Source organism: Pogoniulus pusillus, chromosome 6 (genome assembly GCF_015220805.1).
Source record: "Pogoniulus pusillus isolate bPogPus1 chromosome 6, bPogPus1.pri, whole genome shotgun sequence".
In the NCBI taxonomy this organism is placed as follows: domain Eukaryota; kingdom Metazoa; phylum Chordata; class Aves; order Piciformes; family Lybiidae; genus Pogoniulus; species Pogoniulus pusillus.
The window spans coordinates 11,274,051-11,287,622 of NC_087269.1; the positions used below are offsets into that span (position 1 = coordinate 11,274,051).

A 13,572-nucleotide genomic window follows, 5' to 3' on the forward strand; every position below is an offset into this window, starting at 1 on the left:
CTTGCTTTGATTAGGATTAACGACTTTTAGGGCCTAGCATTTGGGGCTGGAACACAACTATTGTTTGTAATGTGCTTACAGTGCAAGTGGCTTCTTTCTTCTTGTGCCATTGATTGATTAGTGGAGTTTGTCTAAGTAATTTCCCTTCTTGATATGTGCACTTTCCTTCTCTACCACAAAGTCAGTGTGAAGATTAACTAATTAATCTCATGAGATTCTTTAATGAAAGGAAAGCCTTACTGAGCAACAGAACAAAGTACAGGCGATCCGTATGGACACAACTCATTCTAGATTTCTGCAAAGCTAGGGCTTCTTTTCTCTTGAGCAAGAAAGACTGTAAGAATGTTTCAGCTTAAAAAAAAATTACTATTTTTCCTGGTCAGTACAATGCAGAACATCTGCTGCAAAAGAACAGATGATTAATAACTGAAACTACTTTGCACTGCCCAAAAGAAAGTGTCTATATTACTGTAGCTCTCCCAAGTTTTTGTCTTTCTTTTTTGTTTGGTTCATTCTTCTCAAAATACAATCAATCACAGTTATTGCTATGAGTTAGATTTTAGTCCAGAAAGAAAATTTCTACTGCGTTTTACTTAAGTTTTAAGGAATAGATTTTCAAGCTGTCTTCAGTGATAAAGCCTTTTATGTCAAATGTATGTAAAAGATGAGAAAGTAATGTGTCAGAACGGCAAAACAAGGTCAGGAATATTTGATTCCATGTCAGACCACTAAAGGAGACCCAAGTGGGCTGTGGAACGAAGAGATTAGAATCTAGAATTTGATTTGAGGCAGATCTGAAAAAAACAAGAAAGGCTTAATCTTTTTGTGTTTCTTCCTCCAGAACTGACTGATCTGGAGCTAATGGTTATATGCATGGTTAGGAGCTGATCTTGGTGAATTTGATTATCTTCACTGCTACAGGATCGTGGCAGGTGGAACTTACCTTGGTGCTTTGGGCTCACATAGCACTTCTAGCTTCCAGAGCTCTTGCCAAGTGTAGATGGACCTTTAAGTTAGGAGGAGTGTAAAATTTAATGTGTTCTTGTTTGTTCTAAGACTGACATAATACCTCCAGATGGAAAAACAGTTTCAGATTGAGTAGAGATGAAGATATTGTGGAATCTTGATCCTTGAGAGTATTTAAATATTGACAAGTTCCTGAGACTCTGTACCCCTTAAGCTGGCTCACTGTAAAACAAGTTTGAAGTAAAAAACCTCCACAGTTCTGCATCTATCTGAATTAAAGAATTTAAAATATAGATCACTTTATAATTCTAGGTAAAGCAAAAGTGATTCTGAAAGAGCCTGCAGCAGTCTATTATGTAGTATTAAAGAAAGGTTTTATCTTCTGTTTTTAGGATTACATTTCTATTTTCATATATAAGAGACAAGTAAGAATTTGTTTCCTTTTTTTACAGTCCTCAGTAAGACACATGGTACAGTAAATCAAGAAAGGACAAACTGTAGGAGCTTTGCTTTCCTTTCATTCTTGAGTAATGGAAATACAAGCTGCACTTTAAAAAGCTCAAATTTTAAAAGTGATGCTAATCTTTAGTTACTCCTTTCTCTCCATCTTGTTTTCTGGATTTGTTTTGTTGTGTTGTTGGTTTTGTTTGTTTGTTTCCTTTCTCTCCTATATTTAGGAGTTATTACATCAAAGCAAAGCATGTATTTTAAGAATTTACCCTGGCTGCTGGGATTGCATCTTACTCTTGGGGATGTGAAGGGGTTGATGTTTCCTCTCTTCACAATCCAGCCCACAAGTAGTGACTCAGCAGCACACAAAATTCCTAAAGATGTGGCAACTTATTCAAGTTTAATGGAAAAAGAAGTAGTGGAATCTTTTCAGTTCTAGTCCAAGATGAGGCACTTTTGAGGATAGGGCTTCTGCTCAACCACAGAGAGAAACGACTATAGGTAGCAACCTGTCCACTTGATGAATGTCCCCATGCCGTTGAGCTGCGAGTAATGAACTGGACTGCGTGTGGGTGCACTGCCCTCTTTTGGTTTTTGATAGCAACAGGATCAGTCCCATCCCGTTCTGCGCTTCAAAGGTTTTCTGAACCGAAGGTCAGAGTAAGGAGCAGTTGTTGCTGTTCCCTGTTCTGGCTTAGGAGAAATCTTCTACAATGCACTTCTGGACTTTATATCTCCATTCATATCAAGTCAGAGTAGCAGAGAGAACAACTGAATCATTTCTGCAGAGATGTCTAATCCTTGCATTTGCTTTTCACGTGTCTATATTGATACAACTTTGTACCTGTAACTTTAGTGGTAGGAAAACTCAGGTTATGTGGAGATACCACATCAAAGTGGGATTAGTGAAAGAAGAGAAAGCTGCACAACAGAAACAGCAATTGTTCATTAATATTGATTTGAGTTTGCTATAGACAGCTTATGGAGTGGGATTCAGACAACAGTCACATCTATTGTTATGTTCTGTCTTTGAAAAAGAAATGTTGAAATGCCAGGTATTAAGATTTATTATTATTGAGAGTTATAACAGTAGCTGAAATTTTGGAAGTGCTCCTAAACATGATTTTTTTTTGTTGTTAAATTTGAATGTTTAGCTATCAAGAGAATGAAAGCTTTGTCTTTTTTCATTTGTTAGAAAATATTAATTATTTCAGTCAATATATGAAAGGGAAGCAGTGAGCTGCCATCACCTTTTATTTACCTGGAACAATCAGAAATAAGTGTTTTAAAGCTCACAGTTATTAGTCAACTATGTTTTCCCCACAAATTATTAAAACAAGGCCATTAAAAACCAAGATGTGACTCCAGATATTGTGCTAAACCAAAACTGATCTCGACACGAACCAGAAATGATTGAACAGTTCAAAATACAAATGTATCAGGGCATAATTTTCTTAAATTCCATTATAGATGAAAGACATCCTACTCAGTCAAGGTAACTGAGCAATGGTATTGCTCAGTGCATTGAGTAGCAAAACTGCTCTACTTTCTAGAAAAAGATGTTTAAAATGTGTGCGTGCTAGAGACAGCTGCTGGTGTTTTTCATTTGCTGCAGAGAGGAATATTCTCTAACAACAGATTAAATGTCTTGTTTATTTGCCTTTTTCCTGGTTAGCATATGTGTGTAGTGAGGTTCGGTGGCTTTTCAGTGCCCTTTGCTTTGCCACTTAGAAGCATATGCTGTGAAAATGAGTAAAATCTCTCAGACTTTCAGTGTTCTGAAATGTCGAAACAAGAGGCTTTGTGCAGAGGAGCTGCTGGCATCTCGTGATAATTTGCACATGTAGGTGCATGCTGTTTTCTGGCTATGTGCAAAATAAAGAGGCAGGCATATTCCTAAGCTTTTCATCTTTTTTTTTTTTTCCAAAAAAATTTTTTTTCTCCTCTTCCTTTTGAGATTGCTTTGGGTTTTTACTAAATAATGGTATTATTCTTTGGAGTGGAAGGGCAATTGGAAGATTTATGGAAGCAGTTGTTTACATCCCTGTCTGAAGCATGCATAAAGGTGGAGTTAAAGAGAATTTTTTTTTTTGCAAGATGTCATTGATACATATACACATCTGTCCTGTCTGATAAAACAGCTCCAGATGTTTCCCGCAGATAATAGAAAATAGAACTTTCATTGGCTGGTTTCTTTTGTGGTCACTTTTGGCTTATTATGAACTTTTTCACTAATACAGAGCAGTTAAATGGATTCTTTTTTTTCTAGCCACCAGCCAGCTTTTTTATTTCAAAACACATTCATCAAGATGTCAAATTCAATTCTGAACAATTCTTCCGTTAGGAACACTGCAAAGTCCCAGCTTTCAAAAATATTGGCAAGCGATAATTTTTCTCCCTTAAAAGACAGTCCTGTGCCATCTAGTATTGTGCTGACAAGAGATTGTCTTAGCACTCAATGAGCACTAAATCTTTCATGTGTGCAAACAAGATGAATTCAGCATCTGAACCTTTCACCAAATCATATCTCCTACCTTAAAACAGCCAAGATTTGTGGAAAATGATAGCATCCTACCAGTTATGGATGTCCTGTGGATTCTTGAGGTAAATTAGACTAGAATTTTCACTGTCTAGACTTGGACTCAGTCCAAGTCCGAATTTCATTACCTAGTAATCATGAATACAGTTTTATCTGGGGGCCTATTTGCGTATGTTACCACCCATATTGGCAGAGTGCAGACTGATGTAATGTTTGGGTTGTGTGTCTTTGTATGAATAAGAACCTCTTTATTCTTAAGTCATTGAGTCGTATCAGCAAAATAACTTTCTTACAGACCTTTTCCTTGTGTTAAAGTGGGCATTTCTACTTGTTTCTGATACTATTCCAAACCAGGTCATCACTCAAAGGCTTTTTCTTTTTTTTCCTTTCAGTGTTGAAAGTGTAATTCTGCCACTGAAGTCTTTTCTTTCCCTGCAAAATTACTGCACTTTGTGACTTAACAAGAACTTCTGGCAATAAAACATTTCACAGTGTCATGTTTGAATTATTGACATATTATTTTAACGGTGTCTTAATGAAATTGCTCAGCAACTAACCTTGGCTTTTAGTTGGTGCTAGAGAGGTTCAAAACTGTCAGCTCTAGCTCATTTCATGTTTTCATTTATGTGTTAATACTGTTAGCCAAATTATTGAAAGCAGAGACTTGGGCCAAGTCTTGGAAGTGTTACTCATGAACACAGTTCTGCTGTGTTTGATGTTACCCCGTGAGTAAAGCTCGTTAAACTTTCCAAAGGCTTCAGTCTCCTTTCTCTATTAATATCCAAATAAATGACTGACTTCTTTTTAGTGGTTTTATCCCTAATTTATTTGCTCTTGCAAGCACTTACTGCTTCCAGCAACTCAATTCTGTAAAAGGAATTGGTCTCATTTGCTTTACAGTTGTGTTGCATTCATTTCAGAATGTCACAGCGAAAGCAGTTCTTTTCTTCGCTTACTTTCATTTTATTTCTTATTATAGGTTTTGTAAAAGTTTAATCAATGAACTAATTTGATTAGTTAAAAGCAGGACATTTTGCTTTGAACTGTATGTGTGAATCGCTGAATCTGGAGACTCAGATTCTCTCTTTACACAATCTTTGCACCTTGTAAATGATGGAGTCGTAAGTGGCAATTCAAATTCAGAAGTGATATGTGAAGTGGCAGAAGTTACATTTCATTATGCTGGGACTCCGTTGCTCTGATGCTCTTGCAAGCAGTTACCACAGCAAAAAAAGAACAACCTGAAAACCTCCTAAAACTACGTAAATGCTGTGCAGAGAAACTGAAAAAAGTATTAAATACAAGTGCTTAGAGAAGTAGGAATGCTCTGCTTTTGTTAAGAGTAGGATGATTCCATTCCTCTGCTGGTTTCCTCTTTCATTGTGTTAACTAAACTTGTGTTTCATCCTGGTTTGTGCTGTTGTGACGTTACGCAGTGTCGTGGAGGGGTTTCTCTTATTCCTCCTCTGTTAGGGAGAGGTGAGGAATTAATTTGAGGTGGTATTAATTTTTTATAAAATTATTTATTAAAATTAATATTTACAAATTTGTACCACCCCCAACCACTATGTAATTAAGTTCGTTGTGCAAGGTTATGAAAATAGCTTGGGATGTATTCACAGGGATTGATTATTAAATGGAAATATCAAATTATCAACAACTGTAGACAGAGAGAAAGATTCCCTTAGGCTTAATGCCTCTTAACAACTATACTGTCTGCCCAGTAGGGGCTGAAACTGTGTCTGCTCTTAAGACAGAGGTAACTTATATTACAAAGGACTTAAAGCTTGCTTAGATGTGTTGCTCTTAAGTATTAATCATTAATCACCCTCCCAGAAATGTGTCACAGCGTGTGCCCAGTATTCGGGTCTTGGTGAAGCTGGTATCTGTCCCGGCTTGCAGCGGAATAAGTGTTCCCAGTCTCTGGGGTAAACAGGATTTCTCTGACCTTCTCTCCTGGTGTGGTCTCTGCCTCAGTGCTGCTGCTTCTGGATGCTGTGTGTGTCCAGGGATGGTCAGCTGGCAGGATTTCCAGGTGCAGGAGAAGGATTTGTCTGTGTAGCTTCTGACACGATCATCTCACAGCTAGCAGGCTGTGTTTGTGGGTTAGCAGACAGTCTGGAAGGGTCTGCTGAGCCTAGAATTTTCCAGGCTTACAGGACAGCTGGCAAGCAGGGTCTGTGCTGTGCTGCAGGGAGACTTGAGCTCCATAGATAAATGCAGGATAGCAAGCCAGTATGTACAGCTGCTCTAGGCTTAGGCAGGAGGCTTTCGGCATGCGCTCTGCTTCTCAAAGGGTTAACTGCGCCTCGAGATCAATGCAAAAGGGCTGAGCCTCAGTAATGTTTGCAAGAGAGTGAGGGCCTGACTCTGTGTCTAGGCCATGCAAGCAGGTCAGGGCAGCAGGGTGCTGCTGTATGGATCAGAGAGTTGAGCTTGAACCTCTGAATGCTCTGAACTTTCTGACCACGTGGTGCTCCTTTGCACCTCTCTTTATAGGCTCTGAGCCGAGATTCGTGGCTCATTTGGACATCTAAAGTGACCAATCAGGCTGGCAGTAAGCCAAACCTTACCTTAATAGGCAGTAGCTGTTTGCCTGGACCCTCCCAATAGGGGATTACCTGGGCGGACCCCAAGGGTACACGGACTGGGTGTGTGTTTGTTACACAACCTGTTTACTGCCATAGGTCCCTGGCAGAAGACATGTCCAGGCATGTAGAGGCATAGAGAGGCCTCAGTTTTGGGGCTGCTGCCCCTCCACCACACTCAGATCTGTTGATGCATCAGAAGAGGATGAAAGAACAGCTAAATCTGAGAAATATATTTGTATTTTTTTGCTTACTGTTCTGTTTCGCTGTCGTGGTTTGAGGGGTTCCAGGTTATCCCAGGCTTCCTAAAAAACTACAGAGACCAAGATCCATTCCGGGGGATGAACTGGACACCCCTGGATATTGTAATGATGCCATTCAATCCCATAATCCTGCAAACACTTTAAAAGTAAGCAGCAAGGTCAAACTGTTCTCTTTTCTCTCTGCCTCTCCAGATGAATGGTTATCTGGTAACTAGGTAGCTATGTAGGAGGACCCTGTGGTAGGGCATGGCCTTCAAGGCTGCCAGCTGCCGCAGTGAATCTCGGCCTGTTTGGGCCTAATGGGAGACAATGAGGATGGGAGAGAATGAGCACTGGGATTTCTGGGTTTGCTAGTTTTGGTTTGCTTGGGGGGAAGGTTTTGGGGGAATTCTCACATATCCTGTATCTGTATCAGGTATTAAGGTTTCATGTATGACGTATCTTTTCCAGCACAACCTTAAATGCAACCTTTCTGTGGTTTTTTCTCCAATTCAGGGACAACATTCTTATTTTATTGCCCTTTTGCCTTAGAAAAAGGGTCAAGTAAGACAATCTCAGTCTGTTGTGCTTTTGCACAAAAAACTGCGACATTCACTGGTACTATGCTTTTTCCTACAAAAATTCAGACAAAAGTTGGTCCAAGTGAAGATATAAGGGACTAAAGTAAAAGATGAAGATATAAGGGACTAAAGTAAAAGATGAAGATAGAAGCAACTGAAGAAAATGATTAAGAGCTGTTCTAGACTTGTTTTGACAAAACACCTCAAGCTGTAGAGTTTGGGGCATTTCTTTAAGGGCTGTGATTCCATCTGTAGAAGCAAAATCAGAAGCCTCTTGCGAAGCATTCCTGAGTTTCTTTGTGAGGACAGCAAAACTGCATGTAATTGCCAGGAGTAATCTGCCGTTAGCAGAGCTAGCACCAAAAGAGGGGTGACGAACACGTGGATTGCTTAAGATCTATAAATTATGGGGTTTGTTCCTTTGTCACTTATAGGAAAAGCAAATTAAGTTTCTCCCTTGTCAGGGGGTAGATGATTAATGGATGCCTCGCATTTTGTTGCAAAAGTCTATGTTGGCTTTATTGACTTTTTTTCACAGAGAAAAAACCCAATCTGTCTGAAGCACCAGGAAGTGCAGCGTGTGCTTGCCGTGCCTGGTCTGAGTAAGCAAATTCTGATCATTGCTGAGCACTGATCTAAAACAAAGAGCAATTACTTTTGCTGGGGAGAAGCAGAGTTTTGGCTTTCCTCACCCTTCCCTTTTGTTTAAAATTAGAGAGCAGTAAATGATACCAGAGTGACTCTAAGGTTGGTCTCCCTTTACCAACTTTGACTGGAAGTGAGAGGCAGATACATATGCTTCTTTTTACTCTGGCATTAATGGCTTTATTTTGTAGGGTATAATCAGAGGGAGTTTGAGAACTGTCAAGATAAAAGTGGTGGGCGCAATTCTTCACAGAACAAGCTGCTAGGTCAGCCCGCCTGAGCTATTAATATGGGTATCATTTATGATTTTCATTTGCTCTCCAGTGATGTATGTAAGAACAACCATGCTAAATCAGAATGAATCTTAACCTATCTCATTCTCTGTCCAGAGGGAAGAGTCACATCAGAATAATGTGCTCTGAGATCACTGTAGTATGAGCCAGAGCACAGTATGTAAGGATTTGCTGTAGAGATTACACCAAAAAAATATGGGGGGTTCATTTCAGAAGCACACTTCTGGTCTAATGTGACAGGACATAGAATCATTCAGGGTTGGAAATGACCACAAGGATCACCTAGTTCCAATGCCCCTTCTATGGGCAGGGACACCTCATACTAGATCAGCTTGTCTACAGACTCATCCAGCCTGGCCTTAAATACCTCCAGGGATAGAGTTTCCACCAACATCCTGGGCAACCTGTTCCAGGGTCTCACCACCTTCTCACAACTTCTTCCTAATATCCAGGTGGAATCTACCTAGCTTTTACAATTTTTTCATACAGATATCAATTTCTGCTACTTACCCAATGAATGCTGACTTTGGAGCTCACAATTCTGATTATTTACATGCAGATATGCTGTAATTGAATTTACTTTTCTTATCTTGTAAGAAACATGGTGCTCTGACTGAGAAGTGAGTAGTCACTGCTTAGTCATCTCTAGCTGACTTTGTTTTGTGGCATCTGTGCAAAGTGATTGGCAGGATGATGTACAAGAATAGAGCAGGCAATGCTGTCCTGGTGGTGAAAGTTGGTTTCATAGTGAACAGTCTAACCAGTGGCTGGAGAATCATCTGTCAAATTCCTCCCTTGCCTTTGAGTCTTTATATACTCTTGCATAAATCTGCAGCAGTTCTGCATAGCTCTGCCACATCTAGACTGCTGTCGGTATACGTAGCAAAGTCCTGAAACACTTGGTATGTACAAAATGGATTCAACAGCTAAGGTTTCTGGAGGCTGTAGATACCTGAAAACACAGTAGTGATAGCTCAAGGTGGTAGTTAGCAGATTAAATCCAAAGTCAGCAGTGCTGGCAAAGTCTGTTTAGGCACTTAACTTGTATTGATTGAATGAAGAATTAGGTGCTTCAGTGCTTCAACAATTTGTCTCAGTTCTCTCTCGAGGAAATGGAGAGAAGAGCACTTTTACACTTCAGAGGAGTGGCCTGACAGAAAAAGTGCTAAGGCAGTGATGTGCTTGGATATGACAGTGATGAGGTCAGATGAGTTCCTTGTGTGGGTAGAAGGAAATACGTGAGACTGGAGTGGATCTTGATTAACAGCTTACCTTAGAGGCACAATCCAAAGTCAATGGCAAGACTGTTATTAACTTCAAGGAGCTCAGATCAAGCCCATTGATTTGTGCTTATTTCTGCTCCAGTTGCTGTAGACCAAATTAATGCTGTGCTGTGATATTTTCAAATACCAACATAAACAAAATCCGCTCAAGAAGGAGGTCATAAAAATGGGGAAATCATAATGATTGAATCATAGTAGTCAATTGATAAATGTTTACCATAGAAACACTGTCCCAGAAATTATTCTGGTAAGGAGAAAGAATCAGCTAATAAATATCACAAATATTTTTTTTCCTTCAGAAGCTGGATAGGCTACTTAGTGACAATAAATGATCTATATATCGATGTCTTGATTATTAGTACTTTTTGTGTAGCTTCTATCGTGCAGTCTTCACTTGAGAAGTCACATCAGTGATATGTTTGATGTATTTGAAAGTGTTAAATGAAAATAAGGATGTTTATATCTAATAATACATGTTTTTATCACAAGATTTCAAAAGTAAATCAGAGGTGCAAAAGGAGGCTATGCTACAGAGGAAGCAGTTCCTTGTTTTACATCCAGGATATAGTGTGGCAATATAACTGGTCTGTGATCAGTCAAGATCATAGAATCATAGGATTGTTTTATTTGGAAAAGACCTCTAAGACTGTTGAATCCAACTGTCAACTGAATACCACCATGTTTATTAAGCCATGTGCCAAAGTACCACATGTACATATTGTTTAACACTTCCAGGGATCACCTCCCTGGGCAGCCCATTCCAGTGCCTGACCACTCTTTCAGTAAAGAAGATTTTCCCGGTATCCAATCTGAGTCTCTTGCAGTGGAATTTGGAGGCCATTTTCTCTCATTGTATCACTTGATACTAGAGAGACCAACCTCCACCTCACTATAACCTACTTTCAGGTAGCTGTTTAGAACAATTTCCAGCCTCCTCTTCTCCAGACTGAGCAATCCCGGTTCCCTTAGGCACTTCTCATAAGACCTGTTCTCCAGACCCTTCAGCAGCTTTGTGGCCCTTCTCTGGACATGCTCCAGCAACTCAATATCCTTCTTGTATTGAGGGACCCAAAACTGAACACAGTATTCAAGATACATCCTCACCATGCTGAGTATGCAGCCATGATCATTTCTCTACTCTTGCTGGCCACACTTCCTGATACAGGTCAGTATGCTGTTGGCCTTCTTGGTCACCTGGGCACACTACTGGCTTGTATTCTGTGAGCTATTGACCAACATCCCCAGATCTTTTTCTACCAGGCAACTTTTCCAGCAACTTTCCTTCAAGCCTGTAATATTGCAGGTCCTGGTATTTGACTTTGTTGAATCTCATACAGTTGATGTCAGTCCATCTATACAGCCTATCCAGATTCCTTTGCAGGGATTTGGAGTTATCTACAATCTCACTGAGAGGGCACCCAGTCCCCTCATCCAGAGCATTCATAAGGATATTAAACAAGACTAGCCCCAAAGCTGGGTCCTGTGAAACACCACTTGTGACTGGCTGACAACTGGATTTAGGTCCATTCACCACTACTCTTTGGGCTCAGCAACTCAGCCAGGTTTTTGTCAGTGAAGTGACCACCCATCCAAGCCATGAGCAGCCAGTGTCTCTAAGATGATAATGTGGGAGACACTGTCTATACTAAAGCCCAAGTGAAAAACATCCACAGCCAAATGCAATACAAATGGAAATACAACTTTAATATTTACAGATATAAAGTTCAGGAATTTTGAAGTGTCCCAAACAGTCACAGGCCAAGTTGTTGCATCATCAGGGGGGTTTCTAGAGATTGATAAAGCCTTTGACAGTTACCCAATAATCAAAGACCCTTTTCTGTGTAAATGATATGTGTATTTACACCTTCCTATGCAAATAATTCTTTAGCATTTGGTGTCTATCAAGACTCATAGCGCCCTATAATTCATTGGTGGTGAGATAAGTTATATCTAACTCAGCTGAAATGAAAAAAAAAAAGATAAGGAATTGGAGCATGTGAGTTTTGCAGTGCCCAACCCCAGGTAAGAATTTGCTTTGAGAAATGCCAGATGTGGATCCTTTCATTTCAGGCTTCTCTAAGAGCAAATCAGTGTTGGCAAAGAAAAATAAAACAGCAGCTACTGATTCAAGACTCCAATACCTTCCCAGGCAAATATTCTTCAGAACTGTTTGTTGTTTATGGTGCCTCATTCTTATTCCCTAGGGATATTACTTTGTTGCTGATATACTGAAATGATCTCTTTCTACTGCTCAACCTTGTATATTGTCTCATCCAGAGATACATGAGGGCAGTATCTCATTATTCAATCTAATTCATCAGCAGCGTAGACCAATTAATACCACAGTTAGCGAAGTAGCTACTTCAGCTCCAAGCTGTATAGCTTCTGTCACTGCTGAATTAACACCCTTGGACAGAACTGGAAAACAACTTTACTATGCAGAGATTATTTTTGATACACTACCAAATCTGTAATTCACAGCACTGTAGATACTGGAGATGGAAATAACCCAGCATGTTATCAAATGTGTTCTCCCGCCAAAGCAAGATTGCTTGTTGCAGGCAGCCAGGTTATAACATTTCGGGCAATGAAACTGTCATCTTCTCTGAAGATTCTGCCAGAGTCTAACAAACCTTGCTATTAGAGATAATTCTCTGTGTCTCTCCTCACTTCTGGTCTCTCTTATTTTTTTTTCTTAACATCTGACTTTTTATCTGCCACTCCAATATATTGTTCATGAAGACCCTAGCAGCCCACTGTGGCTGTCAGTAACTTAGAAAGTTTGCACTCTTGTGTTGAAAATTTCAGGTTTGATATATATGCGGAAGCTGCATTGCCATAGAATCATAGAATCAACCAGGTTGGAAGAGACGTCCGAGATCATCCAGGCCAACCTAGCACCCAGCCCTATCCAGTCAACTAGACCATGGCACTAAGTGCCTCATCCAGTCTTCTCTTGAAGACCTCCAGGGATGGTGACTCCATCACCTCCCTGGGCAGCCCATTCCAATGGCAAATCACTCTCTCTGCCAAGAACTTCCCTCTAACATTCAGCCTATACTTCCGCCGTCACGACTTGAGACTGTGTCCCCTTGTTCTATTGCTGGTTGTCTGGGAGAAGAGACCACCCCCACCTGGCTACAACCTCCCTTCAGGAGCCTCCTCTTCTCCAGGCTAAACAACCCCAGCTCCCTCAGCCTCTCCTCATAGGGTTTGTGTTTCAGGCCCCTCACCAGCCTTGTTGCCCTTAGAGGTTTGCCTCAAATAGACTTTCTCTTCTCAAACCCCTTCCTCTGAAGTTGGGTTGTGACAGTTTACATAGCTGAATTATTTGGTTTTCTGTATTAAAAGATTGGCTATGCTTAGTTTTGACATTGCATTGAAATATTTTGAAATAGACCTATTTAACTGGCTACATGAAGTTCCTAGCAGCTTACTTATTTGTCCATTTGACTCCTTCCTCTTCATCACTATATTTTCACCTTTCTTTTTTCTGTAGATTATGCTACTGACTGATCCAGAAGTTGAGAGTAGCTTATTAATCAGCTCTGATGAAGGGGCCACCTATCAAAAGTACCGTCTGAACTTCTACATCCACAGTCTACTCTTCCATCCCAAGAAGGAAGATTGGATCTTAGCATACAGCCAGGATCAGAAGGTAAGAATCACTGGTGGCATTTTACTTTGCTTAAGAAGAACCTAGAGTTTCTCCACCTCTGTATAACCAGACACAGAGCATCTGGGACAGTTGTTGGGGTGATACTGGGACATTCTTTGGAAATACCAAACCAAGCAAGAAACACTGAGTAAGCCTCAATATAAAGGCAAAGGACAGGGGTACCGACTGCATTCTTGGGGTCTAGTTCTCTATGACTGGCAGTTTGCATGTATTTGTCAGTCCTTCTGGCAATGTCATATTACCATCAATGGGCAGAGAAGACAGATAGGACCCTTCATGATAGAGGCAACAACCTCCAGTAAGTCT

General features: G+C 40.2%; 1 protein-coding gene across 5 annotated transcripts in view; it reads left to right on the plus strand.

Annotated features, from left to right (window-relative positions):
• The window catches only part of SORCS1 (sortilin related VPS10 domain containing receptor 1), a 425,391-nt gene that overhangs the window by 275,303 nt on the left and 136,516 nt on the right, over positions 1 to 13,572 (plus strand). For all 5 annotated transcript variants that reach the window (XM_064144430.1, XM_064144431.1, XM_064144428.1 and 2 more), the window contains one exon: positions 13,087 to 13,245. In XM_064144430.1, coding sequence (XP_064000500.1) covers positions 13,087 to 13,245 — 159 coding nt within the window. The remainder of the gene's footprint in view (positions 1 to 13,086; positions 13,246 to 13,572) is intronic.